General features: G+C 50.8%; 6 protein-coding genes across 6 annotated transcripts; 3 read left to right on the forward strand and 3 right to left on the reverse strand.

Annotated features, from left to right (window-relative positions):
* Positions 1-334: 334 nt before the first annotated feature.
* JN550_008225 (uncharacterized protein) lies at positions 335-1,484 on the forward strand (the record flags this gene model as incomplete). The annotated part of the gene is made up of 4 exons (XM_049320163.1): positions 335-498; positions 620-732; positions 794-1,287; positions 1,347-1,484. 4 exons carry the CDS (start codon positions 335-337, stop codon positions 1,482-1,484), a joined length of 909 nt encoding a protein of 302 aa, XP_049169738.1.
* Positions 1,485-4,739: 3,255 nt separating this feature from the next.
* On the forward strand, positions 4,740-6,740 carry JN550_008226 (uncharacterized protein; the record flags this gene model as incomplete). The annotated part of the gene is made up of 4 exons (XM_049320164.1): positions 4,740-4,837; positions 4,884-5,437; positions 5,497-5,535; positions 5,593-6,740. 4 exons carry the CDS (start codon positions 4,740-4,742, stop codon positions 6,738-6,740), a joined length of 1,839 nt encoding a protein of 612 aa, XP_049169739.1.
* A 66-nt stretch (positions 6,741-6,806) lies between these two features.
* JN550_008227 (uncharacterized protein) lies at positions 6,807-8,142 on the reverse strand (the record flags this gene model as incomplete). The annotated part of the gene is made up of 2 exons (XM_049320165.1): positions 6,807-8,020; positions 8,079-8,142. The coding sequence occupies 2 exons, from the start codon at positions 8,140-8,142 to the stop codon at positions 6,807-6,809; spliced, it is 1,278 nt and encodes a 425-aa protein (XP_049169740.1).
* A 586-nt stretch (positions 8,143-8,728) lies between these two features.
* Positions 8,729-10,636, reverse strand: JN550_008228 (uncharacterized protein; the record flags this gene model as incomplete). The annotated part of the gene is made up of 1 exon (XM_049320167.1): positions 8,729-10,636. One exon carries the CDS (start codon positions 10,634-10,636, stop codon positions 8,729-8,731), a length of 1,908 nt encoding a protein of 635 aa, XP_049169741.1.
* A 2,041-nt stretch (positions 10,637-12,677) lies between these two features.
* Positions 12,678-14,534, reverse strand: JN550_008229 (uncharacterized protein; the record flags this gene model as incomplete). Its single annotated transcript, XM_049320168.1, has 6 exons — positions 12,678-13,274; positions 13,326-13,768; positions 13,822-13,968; positions 14,021-14,124; positions 14,182-14,307; positions 14,365-14,534. 6 exons carry the CDS (start codon positions 14,532-14,534, stop codon positions 12,678-12,680), a joined length of 1,587 nt encoding a protein of 528 aa, XP_049169742.1.
* A 2,440-nt stretch (positions 14,535-16,974) lies between these two features.
* Positions 16,975-17,867, forward strand: JN550_008230 (uncharacterized protein; the record flags this gene model as incomplete). Its single annotated transcript, XM_049320169.1, has 4 exons — positions 16,975-17,042; positions 17,095-17,221; positions 17,286-17,367; positions 17,419-17,867. 4 exons carry the CDS (start codon positions 16,975-16,977, stop codon positions 17,865-17,867), a joined length of 726 nt encoding a protein of 241 aa, XP_049169743.1.
* Positions 17,868-17,997: the final 130 nt, after the last annotated feature.

Genomic DNA, 17,997 nt, shown 5'->3' on the forward strand with positions numbered 1-17,997 from the left:
CCCAGCGCCCAGCGAGAAGCCCGCCCCAGGGTCCCATTCAATTGAGGACACGGTTGTCTGGCACAGAAAGCTTACCGCAGCACAGCATCAGTGAATATCTCCGACTTGCTCCTTTTAACCTCGTCGTCGCCGACTGCCCACCCAGCCCTTTGTTGGCTTTTTCTTCTCTTTTCCTCCCCACCCCCGTCATCCGCAGCGACTCACTTGCGCTGCCCTCCCGGCCTCCGACCTTCCCCCAACTCCCAACTCGTCGACTCCCAAGCTTCGCTAGTCGCCACCTCCCCTTCACCGCGCCAGCAGGTCTGCAGACGAACACACGCACACAGCTCCCGCCATGGCTCAGATTCGAGGCACCGCAAACTACCACCTCGGCAACCAGCCGCAGTTCGGCGGCTCCTCGAGAGACGGCCCCTCCGACTCGAGTCCTCTCGACACCGTCCGCGACTACACGTCCAAGATCGAGGATGTGCTAGACACGTGGAGCGAGCCGATCAAGCCGTAGGTCAACCCTGTTCCAGCCTCCGGAACACTGCGGCTTCTGGGTCTTCGGGCCAGCTTGCCATCCCCGGTCAGAGTGCGCTTCAGAGAGCAATTGAGCTAATAATTGCCCCTCCTGCAGATACCTGCCCGCGCTTGGCCGCGCCTTGATCGTCGTGACATTCCTCGAGGACGCACTCCGAATCCTGACACAATGGAGCGACCAGCTCTTGTATCTCCACGACTACAGGCACTGTAAGCTCGCGCTTTGAAACTCACTCCAAATTCTTGAGGGAAAGGCTGACAGAAACTGCAGTCCCTACCGGCCTCAACCACATCTTCCTCATGATTAACATTGTGGCCATGATCACGGGCTCGACGCTCGTCATCATCCGCAAGTACTCCGACTACGCCGTTGCCGGCCTCATGGGCGTCGTGGTTGTCCAAGCGTTCGGCTACGGTTTGATCTTCGACCTGAACTTCTTCCTTCGCAACCTGTCCGTTATTGGCGGACTGTTGATGGTCCTGTCCGATTCCTGGGTCAGAAAGACCAAGGCTTTCGCCGGGCTTCCTTCGCTCGACGAGAAGGACAGGAAGATGTACTTCCAGCTGGCTGGCCGTGTTCTGCTGATCTTCCTGTTCATTGGCTTCGTGTGGAGCGGCGAGTGGTCCCTCTGGCGCATCATCACCTCTGTCGTTGGTTTGATTGCCTGCGTCATGGTGGTTGTTGGATTCAAGGCCAAGTTCAGCGCCACCCTCCTGGTCCTTATCCTCAGCGTGTTCAACGTTCTTGTTAACAACTTCTGGACTGTAAGTTCTCCACCCACCCTCACTGCGCGTGAAACGAATCGGTAGCTAATTACACACAGCTTCACGAGCACCACCCCCACAAGGATTTCGCCAAGTACGACTTCTTCCAGATCCTGTCGATTGTTGGAGGTCTCTTGCTCCTCGTTAACAGCGGCCCTGGACAATTCAGCATCGACGAGAAGAAGAAGGTCTACTAGACAAGCAGCAAAGCTGTCATGATTTTCAAGAGTACAAACCTATCGCAGGCCTACGACTTCTCTCTTCAGCGAAAGTGGTGGTGGTCTCGCCAATAACGCATGGCTCGGCGTACAAGGCGTGGAGTGGATTTATTAACTCAATTTGATTTGACGGGCTGAATTGGCGCAGCCAGGCCCTCTTGTCATAACTGGTGTAAAAAAAAATAAGACTTAGTTTTTCAGGCATTAAAAGAACACTTACAATCTATTGATGATAGTAATGCATGGCATCACTAGAAGCGCTCAAGTACTTGGGTAGTCTTGACTCCCTTAAAAAAAATTGAATGTCACTGAGTGTGAATGCCATGGCGTTGTGTAAACCAGGATATTCCGACCATTACGAGTTTCGAACTTCCACCCTCGAGTGAAGTCCATCTCTGAGTTACGAATCTCAATCACTACTGCGTTTATGCTCCCTCTAGGTAATAGTCCCAAGGGCGGCCCCGTACTCCTCAAGGGCGATCAGCTCGGCAGATACTGTTCACATCCATAGTTGCCGTGTCGATGAAACTCCCATGGCTTGATATCAGTATTTGAATGTCACCGCCAAAGCCAGTTGGTGTGTGCTCACAGATGAACCCAGGAAACCCCCTTCCCGGAGGACGCCAATGTGTGCTGCCTCTGCAGGCTGCAAGGTCGATCGATTCCCAATGGTCACCCCAGGGCCTTCACTCAACAGCCTCTTAGACAGTGATACATGGATGTGTTTTCACGGCACCCAGTCCCAATTGCCCAACGGCTAACTTGGCTTAATGGGTCAGCGCTTCGGGCGTTGCTGGGTGCAACCCCTTCCCTCGTGGGTTGCAGGTTCGAGGATCTGCATCAGCGAAGATGACTTTTTTTCTGTTGCCTCCTTCTTTTCGGTTTGGAGTTTTCCCTCACCGTCTTCTCCCCCCTTCACTTCTCTTTTCCTACTCCCATGGATGGAGGTCTCGACTACATTTGTGTACCTGATCACCGCAGAATGAAGGGTACTTACTCTTTTCTTGCGTCGCTCTCCGTATTTAGACTCTGTTCGTTCTTTCCCACATCTCTGCCAACATTATACTTCGTAGTTCTTAAAAGAGACCTTCATGTCAGCGTAAATTTTGCAGTGCTCTTTGAATCTGTGTTGTAATTGCGGCGGCGGATTATGCTCTTAACGCAGCATTTCTTCTCACCACATTGATTGTGGACAGTGTCATTCTTCACCCTACATTCTACCAAAAATTTATTTCTGTTGGTTCGAATATTAAGTTTATTGTCTTGTACACGAGATGTCATATGGGATCGATCTCGGGGTAAGCAGCTCACTGGAGAGCACACCAGATGATTCCTATGGCTATGGGTCAAGAAGGCAAGGGAACCTGTCGCGCCTCATGTGCCACTGCACTGGAAGCAAAAGCAGAATTAAAATCTAGGGATTATGCCATGAAACCTTCCTATGTCTAACAGAGCCAAAAGTACCTCGCACAAGTTCCGGACTGGGTAGGTTCAAGGCTGCGGCACCTGCGGTTGTCACTACCATAGCCCCGGAACGGCGCGTGTTTCCACGCAAGGGATGGATATGGCAGAGCCGATTTGCATGGAAGCCATGATGATAGGACACGATTTTCCCGCGTTATGGCAAATAAGACTGACGCGTTGGTCATGCCGAAACCCGTCACATCTCGTCGGATAAGGTATGAGCCTCCCCGTCTGGAACCGAGCCGGCCGGCCTATGCAAACTGGTGTCATTTTACTCGGCAGTGAAAGTGGCATCGACCGAACCTATTCAGGTTAAAAAGTGGAAGCAATGAATCCCCTTGTTATTCTTGCCAGGTATTCCCGAGGCGCAAGGCTGCTCGTGATCTTCTCATTGTGGTACCTTTGTATACCCACACGGTTGGTCCCTCTTGAGCGGTCAAGTAATTATAGGCAAAGTTACAGACCGCCAGAAGGTCTATTTCCGACCAATGATAAACGTGGCTATGCTGATACATATGTGGTTGCACTGCTATATTGGTCGCACCTGAGCAGACCGCTGACCGTTACACGTCATGCAGCATTCCGAAGCCCCGGCCCGACGCAGCCAACCGCAACCGGATACTGCGAGGACCGAACCATAAGAGTCCACATTCTGCACTCATGTCGCGAGTTCGACGGGCTGCGCATTGCGCATCAAGGCTGAACACCTCGTAAAAAACGGGGACAGATTATAGAAGCATGGCGAATGGAAGCATCTGTACGCAACTCGGCGACGCGGATTCCCAGTGGCATTCACCATTCTTCTGCAAATTTCCCCCCGAAATCCGCTTGATGGTATACCGTCTACTCAGCACCATCCCGCAGCTAGTGGAAAGGGAATGGAACATGGCCACGAAGCGAGCTTATCTTCGTCGTCAGATTTGTGGGGGGTCGAGATCGCCATGTAACCCAGGCCTTTCGCTACTCCTTACTTGCCGACGAGTCTATCTAGAAGCTGCCCCATACATGTGGCCCATGGCCATGGCCTTCGACGACTTGGACTCGATTTCGGCGTACTTCCGCTGGGCACCCCGTGAGGCAAGACATAGAGTTCGGGACATAGAAGCCGCATGGTGTGCTTCAGGGCCTGCGGGGAGACCGCCTCGCTGGAAAGCACATCTCTGGTCGGACTGCTGGACAAGATTAGCAGAGTTACAGTGCCTACGGAGGCTCAAGGTCAGAATATTGGTGGCTAATGAGTCGGAAGAGATATTGAAGAGTCTATTTGGATGGAACAGTCTGCCCGGGGTCGAAATCCAGATCGATATCGTGGACGAGTCGTTAGCGCCGGGAGATGTGAAGGTCCATGATGGGGATAAATTCAATGGAATGGCGGTTCAAAGTTGCGGAAAAGAGCCGTATATTTCACGGTCGACCAGACACATTGGCTTACCGAAAGAGAAATGGTAGAGTTAGGAAAGGGCCATCGCATAGGCACAGGACATACTGGTTACCTGAGTGCTATGCTGTTGTCTGGACGCCAAAAAGGAGAAACGACCATCAAAACGTCTCCAATTATTAGTGCGGCCGTGAAAATACAACAGCAGAGATGAAAACGAAACTATATCCCATAAGTTGTCCAATTTCACCGTACGACTAGCATGTAAGCATTTATTAGTATCATTCTTTTATAAGGAGGCTTCACAGCTGCTCCCAGCTGCAAGACTTCTTTTCCCGGATATAGCTTCAGATCTGCCAGATGCCCCACACAACGGCTGACGATCCTCAGCGATGGGACATCGGTGGAGGTGCACTGCCGACATAGTGGCCCCCTTGTCCGCCCCTGCTGATGGGCTAGAGATTCAAGCAGGAATATGTTTTGCACAGAAGTATCCAGGTCAAATAGCTGACCACTTCTGATTATCTCCCGAACAGGAGCCACGACGTTCTCTTGACCGCCTCTGGCCCCGAAGGAACTTACACACGCATGGCCGAAGCAGTCGGCACCGCCCTCGCGGTCGTTGGCGTGCTGGGCCAGATCTTCGACGGGTGCATCAAAGCGTACTCGCTCTTCAGCACGGCGACGTCCTTTGACGGCGACTCACAGAAGCTGGTCTGCAAGGTCCGCATCGAGGAGATGCGGCTCGTGGTCTGGGGCCGCGAGTGGGGCGTCGCCGAGGGCAATCTGGAGCGGCACCTGAGCAAAAACGAGAGCGGCGGGATGCGCAAGCTCGCCGAGCAGATCCTGACCGAGCTGCGGAACACGATCACGGATGTCCGCAAGCTGAAGGAGCGGTACGGGCTGGTCGAGAGGGAAGAGGGAGAGGATGAGGTGCAGGAAGCCGGCAAAGGTGGGAAGAGGGGCCCCGGAGTGGTGCTTGGCACGGGCCGGAAGGAGACGCAGGCCGGCAGGCCGAGTGGCACTGCAAAGAATGGGATTGAGAGTTGGACGAAAAAGCTCTCGATTCGAGCGACGTGGGTTGTGGCAGGTGAGATTTCTCTGGTCCTGATTGGCACAGGAACCGCAAGGCTGAAATTGAGTTCGCAGACAAGGACAAATTCAATTCCCTAGTCAGGGACTTGAAAGGTAATTCTGCAAACACGAACTATATTTGGAGTTGCATAGTGTTAACACAAGACTCAGACTTTAATGACGGCTTGGAGCAACTGTTCCCAGCATCGCGGATACCGGGCGTTCAACGCGCGTGGGTGTTTGAACTGCTTCAAACTGCCCAGCGTGACGTTGAGCAGCTCAAGCTGCTGGAAAGCGCTTCGGATGAGGTGTACCCGAAACTGAACGCATCGGCCGGTCTGAAGAAGTTGAGGATAAACCTCGACAACAAACCTCAGGCCTCTTTTAAACCCACGTTTGCGCTGAAAGTCCAGAGGCATGCCCTCAATGTCTCGGACAAAGATTCCAAGAGAAGCGAAGGCTACCACGACCCGTCGGGAACCGTGCTGATTGAATGGGTCGACTATGACAAGGAGGACCTCGACGAGAAGTTTGTGCATATGCGCCGTCTTGACGACCTGGCCAGAATGATGCACTCGGCCACGGACCGGCATCCCGATTTATACACGATAGACTGTCTAGGCTACACGGACGACACAGCCATGAGCAGATACGGCCTTATCTATAAAGCACCCGAGGCATCATATTCGACCTTGCACAAGCTGATATCAAGTAATGATCTCAAAACCCCCGACCTTAACGACAGGATAAAGCTCGCGCATACTTTGGCAGTAGCATTATTATCTCTGCATTCCCTGGATTGGCTGCACAAATCGTTATGCTCAAACAACATCATCTTTTTCCCCTCTGCTTTCTCGGCCGCGGCCACGCAGCCAACGGCAAACGCGGCTCTCGTGCCGGACATCTCGAAGCCATATTTAGTCGGCTTTGACGCATCCCGGCCCGATATGGATACCGAGATGTCGGTAGCGTCGAAGAATCCATCCATCTTGGATCTACACCGCCACCCAAGGTCATTAAGCGGGCTGTCGAGAAAACCGTACTGCAAAAGCTACGACATCTATAGCCTCGGGTTAGTATTGCTGGAGATAGGGCTCTGGAAAGTGTTGACAACTTACTACAAGCCTCATTACTCCGCGGAGCGTTGGCGGGACAAGGTTATCTTGCCAGTGCTTGTACCAGGGTTGGGGAACAAGACAGGCCGCTTGTATAAAGACGTAGTCGAACGCTGTCTGACAGTCAAGGACGACATAACGAGCGAAGAGACGGGGCAGCTGATGGAGGGTCTGGTAGCCACGCTCGAAAGCATTAATGTATAGAGTCAAACGCCGTAAATGCTGAAACCGCACAAGACCTCGCGATCTGATCTAGAGCAGGGGCGACCCTTAGGCAATGACCAGGTTGTCTAAGGAGGACTTGGCAATCTGTATGATTCTCTGACATGTGGGTGTTTCGCCGGTCTTGTGCATTTTTAGTACACATTTCTGGTCCTCCCATGTGCCCGCCATGATCATGGGGTCCATTATGGCATGTCTTGCCTTGGATCGGTTCTCCATCTGCGTCACGATGTCTTTGAGACCAAGATGGAACATCTCGGATCCAGAGTCTTTGCACTCAGACAAGCCGTATACGTCAACTCGCAGGAGCGCCCTGACGGTCAGGCGCCACATATTTGGCTCCATCATCCTGTTATTGAGCATCTCTTTCGTCCCGCAGGCGTCGTCGGAACCCAGGGGTCCCCAAATGCCACCATATCCAGCCAGGGTGAACGGGATTTCACGGCGCTCAGCTTGTGCTTTGGCGGTTTCTTGGTTGACCATGTGTAGGATGCGCTCATACGCATGGACGACACTAGGGATCAAGGTCGAAAGGAGCATCAGCAGCTGGAAGCTGTGCATAGCTTGTGGGTTGACAGCCGCATGAGGCGCAAGTGAGTCCGAAGGGACGGAACATGCGGGACAATTGACAACCTCATACGCAGTCTTGGTCGCAAGACGAGCCTTCCGTACAGCCTCTGTAACGTCGTCCGGTAGCTTCTGCATTGAGTCAAGGGCAAGATACAGACTAGAAGAGCATGCACAGTTGGCTGGGCCGAGACTCGGTGGACTCGCGTTGCTCTCGGGCGAGCTTGACTGGCCAGATGATAAATGGGGCACTGCTGCCTCCGACGGAGGATTTGAGGCGCCGAACAAGGCCGGGTCGATATTGGAAGTAGAGTACGATGGCGTGTGCTCGGCGGAGGCATCAAAGTTCAACTGGCCAAAGTCGTTGCCCGTATACCCAAAGGTCCAATCCGATTTCTCGTGCTGAGGCGGGTCTGGGAGATCAAGTGGGAGGCTTGGGTCAAAATCAAGGTTCAGGTCGCCTCCCGTGAGGAAACTGAGAAACGCGAGTCCCGGATCCTGTGTGTCTGGTGGGACTTCTAACATGGGTGTCTTGCTCGCGTGGTTGACGGAGGCGGCGGCGTCGTTCGTCTCGTCCCGCGGCCGTTTGCGCGGACGGCCCATCTGCTTCTGGGGAGAGTAGTGGCAGACCATGCCCTCGCGCTTGCACCGGGCGCACCCATCGGCCTCCTTGGAGCAGGCCAGCTTCCGGGCACCTGTGATCTCGTCGTATTAGCCCGGAGCGGCAGGCTGCGGAGACCCACCCGAACTTACGGCACTCATCACAGGCACGATGCTTCGGGGCCTGTGCAGCCCCGTCGTGCTCCGGTGGCGACATTGCTCCGATACTTTGGCCGTTCACTGGGCCACTGGTTTCGGCTGATTGTATTGAGAGGTCCTAGCATGCGTCTTGACGATTGCCCGAATAGAAGGGGAAGTTATCGACACGCTGTAATGTTCCACTGCGAGGATGGGGGTTTACGGGCATTCTGAGATTCGTAAGCGAAGTAGCACGACCTGTCGCCTGAATGATAGACGCACCCCCGCTAATCGCAACCTTCCACACCGTAAGCCCAGCTGCTCGCAACTGCTTGCGGCTCCCAGATGGCTCGTTCTTCAGCTATGATGGGGGCCAAACCGAAGGTGAAGCTGACTGACTGGCCATCAAGGTTCGATACCAGCTTATGCATCATGGCTCTAACGGAAGAGTCTGGATATACGCAGCAGTTGCAGTTCCGTTGATACAGGGTTTCCACAATTGCGTGGGTCAATTGTCAATTACTAATAGCATTGGTACCTCCCGTTTGGGCAGGTACCTAGGTAGTCAGTAGCAGAGTATTGTACCGGCTATCTCCATTCAAGCTTAATTATACACTCGACTCATTCTTTCCATGTTTCTTAGAGCGAGTGCGCAGTGACCTTCATCACGTCGCAGGTCTGCCCTCCCCGGACTGTGCCGCAGACCTTCTCGCGTTGACCCTTGCCAGCTTCCTTTTCTCTGCGCGGCGTTGCCTCGCTGGCTGGTTGACTGCCAGCTCTGCATCGAAAGTGTCGATAGACTTGAGGTCGGCAAGGAAGCGCCGAATCCTGAGGCCAGTTCGATTTCGAATCAAGGCATCATATAGATCATCAGCAGCGGCTCTGACTGCAACTTGCAAACCTTTGAGCACGTCTCTGTCGTTAACAGTAGCGTCATCTGAGTCAAAGAAGACATCGAGATCACTGAGAGTCTTCTGGAGCGCTTCAGGAGGCATGACTTTTGCAGCTCTGATTACTGGTTCTGCAGGTTTGGGTGGCAACTGGTGCTTGGGCTGAGGCAGTTTTCTTCCGTTTCCAGCTGCGTTCTCCTTCTGCGGCGACGGAGCTTGTCGCCTCTCCTCGTGTCGGCAATCTTGAGTGGAAGTCTTCACCTTCCCCGTTGTCAAATTAGGTTCCAAAGGCATCAATGGAGGCTGGAAGTCTGGTCTCTTTTGGCAGGCTTCTGTTGACAGTAATGGGTGGTGTTGATGGCCTGCTTTGCGGTCCCCAAAAGAGGTCGGCAATTGTTGATTCCTTGACTTGTCTGGTCCGAACTTCGATGCACCGACTTCCTGCGAATCTAGCTTGTCCATTCGCTGAGAAGCTGCATGCAATGCTTGTTCTAGTGAAGATGTATCGCTGACTGCGAGCTTCCACGTGTATGGTAGCTCCGGCGCAAGCGAACTGACGTTTGGCGGCGGCGGCGGGGATTTCTCTCGGCAGTTCACCGTAGCATCGTGGGCTTGTTCGATCCAGCCTATCGGACATCCACGACTATGCTGTTCAGGCGGGTGATGGCCGTGACCTCTGCGAGGGGAGTCCTTCTTCTCTTTAGTAGGTGTAAGTTGTGGAAGATCTCCTTGTGCAAGATCCCTTCTGTGACGGAAACGTGGCGCATCTCGTTTGTTCATGCGAGCACGTCTTGCCGGCTCAGGGGGTAGGTTTTTCACATACTCCGCAACATGAGGTCGGATGAAAGTCGGCCGCGGCTTGTCTGGAGGCACTGGTGGTACGTCTTTTTCAGGATGCAGCCAGCCACCCTTTTGCAGCCTCGGTTGTCGCGCCCTAAAATCAGGCTGGGTCGTAGATTCCTTCCTGTCATCTGCGAGCTTCCACTCGCCTCTGGAGACTTCGATCATAGTTCCCACTCGCTGCCGTGGTTGGATGACCTTGACTTCCGCCGGTTTCCCTCTTCTGAGCCAAGGGAGTTTTCTTCGAACTTGCACACCGGACCCCTTTGGGGGCACCGGCAGAGGCTTAGCCCAGGTGATAGGACTTTCACCCGGAGGCGTGAACACAACCACAGAACCAGAGCTCGAATCTGTGTTTACTTTCGGCTCATCATATTGACCATCTAGATCCCTCTGGTGAGGTGCTTGCCCGCAATGATGCTGCAGCGACAACTTACGGGGTGCCAACCTCCCATCTATTCCAACGGGTGACATTTTTCTTTGTTGCTCGGATGTTACAGCTAGCCCTGCAATTTCGAATTCGTCTTGGAATGGTAGCAATGGCCTTACTGTCTGCAAGGAGTATTGTTCATCTGACTCCGTCGGGGTGAAGATGGGGAGCTTTCCTGCAGCGCCAGTCACTTTCGCGTATTTCTCCAGCTCTTTAGCGAAATGATCAAGAGTCCTGCGTTGGCTGCTTGTACGTGAGGGTATAGAAGGGGGTCTCTTCTTCCTTGTACTTCCGACTTTCTTGCCGGGCGATACAATGGAAGACAGGCGCTTCTGCTGAGTCAGTGCTCGTCGAATAAGATTCCAAATTTCGGGATCGCACACTCCGAATCGGTTCCTTCGATCATATCCCATCTTGCCTTCTTTTATATATCTCGCTTCAGGATCAGTCGTTCGGTGCCAGGGGAGATGTGACTCATTGAGACTTCGCGTGGGCATATCAAGCCTGCATATATGAGCAGCCTCGATATGGGTCTGATCAGCTGAATACTGCGCATCTGTTGGTCGGCTCCGGTGTTCCGGTGTTTGCATCAAGAAATGGCGAGTATCACTTCGCTTCAGAGACTTGGCCGTCCTGTCTCGCTCCGGAAGACGCCTACTGATACGCACTCCGCGTCTTGACCGACTGATTTGACGTTGTTTCTGTCGCACGCTGAGAAGAGATCTGGAAAGCGGAATGCGTAAGGCATTCTCGGCAGCCCGATGTGCTATGGCTCGGTCTCCTTCTGTTGGAAGCGGAAAATTGATTTTCGGTCGACGATGCGGACTTCCTTTCTAAGGTAGATTGAGTATAGGCATTGTCAGTATTCCAAAAAGGCAGGCTCCAAGAAACGAAACGTAAAACAGAATGGATGCTTGGAAGTTGTATTCTAAGCGTTCAAATATTGTGATGATGTGAGTGCTTTTCAAGAGGACCATGGTTCAAGTACGGCCATTCCCCCATGTGGACAACTTCATGGGCGGGTGTCCAGGCCAGGTCGATCCTTCTCGACTTTCGGGTGTTTGTTGCAGCAGCGACTTCCTGACTTCCCTCTCCATTTTGGTCATTTTTCCGAGTACCTTTCGGTTCTGCTGTCCGCGTCGCTGCCCTATCGAGTTGATCATTCCACTGGGTGGCGGGCAAAATCCATTGTCTGTAGTGCAAGTCCCGACTTCGTTCTCCGTGCCGGCCACAGCGCGGGTTCAGTCCCTGCCATTTCGGTTATCCAGCCTTTGAGTCTGCCATACTTCATCTGATATCCTTGATTCCTGGTGAAGAGTACAACTCCAATTGACGTTGGCCTTTGCGCAAGAGAAACTCTATGGCTGCAAAATCCCTCTTATCTATTGCAATACTCTTCTCGAATTCAGACCTATAAAACTGAGATTAATACATGCCTTATTTCACGTACTGTGTATTGGGAAATATACCTGGCAAAGGACTCAAAATGCGGCCGTGTTTGCTGAAGTTATTAGTGGTGTTGCAGCACACAGCATCCCACAGCTTGCTCACCTGTGGTTTCTTGCGACTCTCCCGAAGGCAGTTCCTGTACAGTGATAGCACCTGCTTCTGTAACCCAGAGAGCCTCATCCTGGGGGGATGAAGTAATTCAGGAATATACAGGACAAATGGGGATTGTAGGTTTCTAGGTTCTGCAACCTTTAGATCTCGTCCGTGGGTTGATGATGTTGTGATTCGGTAATTTCGGCTCAAGGCCGCCGGGGTTTCCTGGACGCTGTCGGCCGGTCGCCAGCTGCCACCAACCATGGATACTAGGAGAGTCACGCGAGAAATCCTCATGACAATACTCCCAAATTTGACGCACGCATCATCATCTTGAAACTTCAACTATATTCCTTGAAGGTAATTTATTTCTATGCTTGGAACGACAGCGGTCGACACCTGGGAACTGCAAGGGTGTTGTTGCGTCCGACGAGGTGGCCGTTGGCGTCAATAGCACGCTTGGTGGCGCTATTGCATTGCAACTTGCAATTTTCAGCCCAATCCTTTGGCGATGGTAGTATCTAGGCTCATGATGTGGGAAGCTTTTTGTTTTTGTTATCATTTCAGCTGAAAAGGATAGAAGGGTTGATGCAGCTCAGTTTAGGTGAAACGTACGTTGCGCTAATACGCACTCATAGGTCGTCCCGTCCTGTGTACAATCGACTGAACTATTGTAGCAAATTGGTATACGCCTCCTTATCTACATTTGGCTCTATTGACAATCCGGATTTACTCCACGTTTTTGTTGTAGTAGTATTTCGATCCAATTGAATGCCATGAACGCAACCCATACACAGTTCAACCAAGCTCCTCAATTTATATATACAATCAAATGGATCTTCCCATCAACCTCCCCTCTTCTGCAATTTCCAAAAGCCTTTCAGGTTCTGAATTCTAGCTTCTTGCGGTTGCCTATACCTTAGGTTCTACAGTGATGTCTTGGGAGGCGGCTAGTGCTGCCTCTTTTTCGACCTGACCCAGATTCAAACGGGCGACCTGGGCATCAGTTCCATCGATAACCTTTGCAAGCTCCTCCAGTGTCGGCCCTCTAGTTTCAACGTACATAAAGTATACGAAGCAAAGTTCCAGGAATATCCAGCAGGTGTAGATAAGGTAAAGTTTCCAGTACCCCTTCTCACCAAAGGCAGCAAATGCGACGGGGTTGGCGTAATTGTTTAGGGTAAGGGCTGCCTGGATGGAAATATTGAGGATCATGAGACCCTTTGCTCGTAGCTTGTATGGGAGAATTTCGATGGCGTAGGCAACCAAAAGACCAGACCAAGCGATCGAATACATGAATTGAAATAGCCACACAAAGAACAGCATGGCGTAGTTGGAACCTGGAGATTCATATTCGCCGTACAGGCCTCCGCAGAGCGTCCAGAATACGAAGACGGTGAACATGCCACCGGTGGCTGTCAGGAAGAGAGGCCGACGTCCGAAGCGATCGACAGTCAAAGCGGTAGAGACGGATACCACAAGGGCCATGATCGTCTGCCCTCCTTGAAGCTAGAGGATAATCAGCCAAGTTCACAGACACGAATTTGAATTCAGACTTACACCGAGCCTGGCATTGGAGTCGTGAATACCTGCTGCTTCGTATAACATGCTAGCATAGTTTGAAATGATGGCGTTGCCAGACCATTGAGAAAAGATACCCAGGGAAACCAAGATGATGAAGCGGTATCGGTTGCCCTTGGTCTTAAAGAAGTCAATATAGCTGCTGTTTTCCTTGGCTTCCATTTCCAGCTTTATTGTTTCTCTGATCTCACGGTATTCAAACTGAACGGTTGGGTGATTGATGTTCCCGTTCGCATGGTACTTTCCGAGGATAGCAAGTGCTTGCTCATGCTTGTCTTTTGCCATCAAGTATCGAGGGGACTCCGGGATCCAGTAAATAAAGGCAATCTGGATAAAAGATGGTAACGCTTGTAGAATGGCAGGAATGCGCCATGACCACTGATTGCCGAGAAAATTCGTTCCAAACGAAAGCCATGCCACAACTTAACATGACTTAGTGACTGTATGTAACAACTCGTCTATGCGTGTGACTTACTAAAAGCACCAACGTTCCATAAGCAGTTGTAGACTGCAGTCAGTCTTCCACGGTGCTGGGGATGGCACAGTTCCGTGAGCAGCATGGGAGACGCAATCTGGGCCAGACTGTTTCCGAAACCAAGCATAACTCTGCCGCCCATGAATGCTGGAGGATTTGTTCAGCAGTATAACCATAGGAACAGAGAGTGATTACACACCTCCCATGCTTTGAGCAAACCCCTGAATGAAGCCTCCTGCAATCATGATAATGCATCCAATGGCAATGGGCATCTTGCGACCGAAGTTGTCGGCTAGGACAGGGCTTCACTTCTGTCAATATATATGTCCGTTCATTTCGAATGCTTGGGGTCTTGCTTACACCAGTGGAATGGAAGCCAAGCTGCCAATTTGGTAGAGCGCTCCGAGCAAGCCAAGGGTTGACCCATTGGGATTGTCAAAGAAGTCTAGCCAAGATTCGAAGTTTTGAACAGCATTGAAGAATGAGCTATGGCAACCTTAGAGTCTGATACCATGCTGGCAGTCGATCTTGGAAATGTCTCACCCGTCGTAACCTGTCGTGGCAGAAGCGACGCAGAGTATGACTGCATAGAAATAAAGCTTTCGCAGTCCCGGCTCCTTAGTCCAATTTACCTTCTCAAATGTCGGTGCCTCATCTCGAGCATGAATTAACTCCTCCTTATGCGGTTGCTTTGAAAGACCTCCGACAGCCATCGCGATACACAGTGGCAAGCCTTGTCCCGAGGAGTTTGTCTTTGGCGTTGGGAGTACACCAAGTATCTCTTTCACGAGTATGTATATGGGAATATTCAGCGGAGAAGCAGCGAAAGATAGCAAGGAATATTTAGATCTTATATCAAGTAAGGAGAATAAAGCAAGTATTATGGATTCACTGACGGACAAGCGGACCGGAAGTTTGAGTAACGGGGTATTTCTGAGGACTCCTTGTGCCCCTTTCGAGAATGAGCGATGATGCTCATCCAGTCTCTAATCCGAAAGCGTATACATGCATAAGAAGTCCTAGTAGGGCCGATCAGCTGGTATTGAGCCTTACGGATCCTGGACTCGGGGAACGCGGCAAAATGGAGTGGCATGACCACATTAACTGTGAGATGAACCTAGATTTCTACCACTGGAAACAAGTCATTCATAGATTGTTCTTCCCGCCTGCTGGAGTTTCCCTAGAGCTAAATTAAGCTCATGTTCACCCAGAATTGGTCGATCTATGCTTGAACGATGCTTGAAACCTAATGCTCGCTCGTAGGCCCGACAACCTCCTGCATTATTTGTCCGTATAATTTCTAGCAGTGTTGCTCGTGCATAGACTACAATGCAAATATAATGTGAGTGTATGCCGCACTCTAACATATCAAAGCATTCCTAGTCAAGAAAAAGGCACCAATCCGCCGTCCTGGATATGAGCGTGACCAACCTGTACGCCAGTGGTGTCACCGTTGTTGTCACCATTGTCTGTTATAATTCGATTTATTATTGCGGCCGCTTAGATTGTCCCAAACGGTTGGGCTCGGTCGGGGCGTTCAAGATCTCTCGATTGATTAAATGGTAATATTATGGCTCATGCACAGTACCTGTAGTTGACCGATGTGGATCATGATTATAGGGACGGCTAAAGTCAATCGAACTGACAAGGGTGTCGATGCATCAATGAGCTGCTCTTTTGGATGGACACGCCTTATGCCAGCTGATGGATGAAAGCAACTCACAGCATTTACACTTCGAAAGTAAAAGCAATAGCTGAGGCTTGACTGAACAATTTTGGACAGCAATTCTCATTGAATTGAAGCTTGCTAGGACGCGTAGTTTCAATACCTTGCCTGCAGCTCGTCTGGACTTGTCGGTCCGAAGGGTCCTTCTTCCGCTCCAGTCACATCGGAGGATCCAAAATGTCGCACATCTCGACGTAGACTTAAGTACGTTCAGTTTCAAGTATAGCCTACCCATGCGTACCGATGCAAGGCATCTATCTCTCATGTGAGACACATATGTTCAAACCCGCAGGCTCCCTATGTTCATCCTCGTTCGTACTGGAGCATGCAGTCCATCATTGGAATTCAGGGTGCTTCCCTCCTCCCGGTAATGCTGGTTGAGTGATACTTCCAGAATAATTCGGTGGGGGTCGATATTGGTCCGGACAAGATGCAACTAATTGACCGAGAAGAAGGGACGACGGTTCGGAAAATCTCGTGTCCTTGTCGCCGGTTCTGTAGATTTAGCCTAAAAGCACATAGCAAGGCTTCGTCATCAAGCCGATGCGGTTGTCTTCTAGTATGATCCGAGATCAGCATAGTTCTTTCTCGAATCTCTGAGCATATCGGCCAACCAGAGACTCTTCTAGTCAGTGTACATTTTCGCCTATGTAGCCGTGCTTTTGCATAACAATCATCGCATACAACATTGAGCGAGATTTCATAATAGCCAAAACATGCCCAAAAACTCCATAGATACCTGCGTCCATAAACAGCTCCTTCGACATAGTTTCAAACCGAACATGGTGTGGCGATATTGCCATTTTCGAAAGGTTGTTTCTAGCCCTCTCTTTCAGGGGCAGCTGCGGCATTGCAAAGTTGCTTCCAGGGCATCGAAGAGCTTCAGCCTAACAGTCAGCAGTCTATCGGAACATATGTTTCAAATCATGAAGTGGTAGATGACATGGTGGTTTTCATACCTACTGTGTAACATTCTCCAAAGGACTGGCGATAAAATATAACTCTTTAATATTGGATTCAAGATAAAGCAGATGGCAAGCTAGACTTAGGTAATGCTTGATTACTTCACATGAGATGAAACAAGCGCATTGAGCCGCCGAGACTTGATCTCACCTACCACAGACCCAGACTCTTGTGCTTGTCTGCTGATGCTTCTGAATACACGGTGTTCCATTTAGAAACAACTAGACTGAAACTAAGCCTGACAATGCTTGTTATACCAAAGTGACAGTTTCGAATTACAAGCTCAAAAAGGAGCCATTCCGTCTCCAAAATATGCCTTTATGGTTGGTCAAAATGTCGATTGTCGGCACAACAACAACAACAACACAAGACCAAGACAACCGTGGGAGCGTTACCATCCATCAAAGTATTTTTCCTTGTTTGGCCATCACAACGACGGCGGAAGACAAATTTCCGTTTACACCATGGACTCTATGGACGGGGAGCCACCCCCAATCCTTGACGATCGGATATTTCCCTACACAGATCTACCGTCAGTTGCTAGTACTAAAACATGGGGCGGTATGAAACTAAATAACTCATAGGATGCTAGAGAATGGGGAGTTCTCCGATGTCATGGTTAAGTGTGACAACAGATCCTGGGACTTGCACAAGATCATACTCTGCACTCGGAGCCAATGGTTCAGGAAAGCGTTTAGTGGGCGGTTTCATGTGAGTCGTGCAAAAGTTCAGGAGGGCCTAGATGAATTTGAAGCTAATTATATCTTTTACTTAGGAAGCTGAAACCAGTAAGGTGGAAATCACTGATTTTGAGCCGGAGCAGGTTGAAAGACTTCTCTATTATCTTTACGTCGGAAGTGAGCGAACAATTGGAGGTTTGGCCTAAACTCTACTAACGCTTGGATTAGGTATCAAGAGGCCTGCGGCACCTCTTAACCGCTTCTTGTCCTATGTCAACGACTTCATAATGGGGGATTACTTCGTTATACCAAAGCTTTGCAAGGCTGCAGTTGGGAAGATCAATCGCGAACTGGATGTAGCTACTGTGATACTCCAGTGGGCTATGACTGAACCGACGGGGGGAGAAGGGGAGGAGAAGCAATTCGATTGTGTCCCCAGCCTTTTGGAGACAATTGCGACAGCTTTGAGCAAGGCATATACTTGTGGTTCTATGGCCAGTGGAGACTCGATAAGAAAATGCTTCGTATACTTCTTCACGAGGACAAGTCTTTATCATTTGAATAGAGGCAATCAATCTCCGATAATGGACGCCTTCAAGTCTTTACCGGAGTTCGCACGCGACTGTTTGGTTGCATATGAGCCCTTAGGCGTCGACTTGCTTAACGTGTATTCTTAACGTGTATTATCCAACGACTTGTTCTTGTTGCTCATCAAGGATTTTGAAAGGTATCCCAGAAGTCATTGACGTGCTGCGCGTTACGCCCTGCAATGATGTCTTCGACAATCCATTGTACTCTTTCAATGCC

This window comes from Neoarthrinium moseri, assembly GCF_022829205.1.
Source record: "Neoarthrinium moseri strain CBS 164.80 chromosome Unknown scaffold34_Wmoseri_CBS_16480, whole genome shotgun sequence".
Lineage (NCBI taxonomy): Eukaryota > Fungi > Ascomycota > Sordariomycetes > Amphisphaeriales > Apiosporaceae > Neoarthrinium > Neoarthrinium moseri.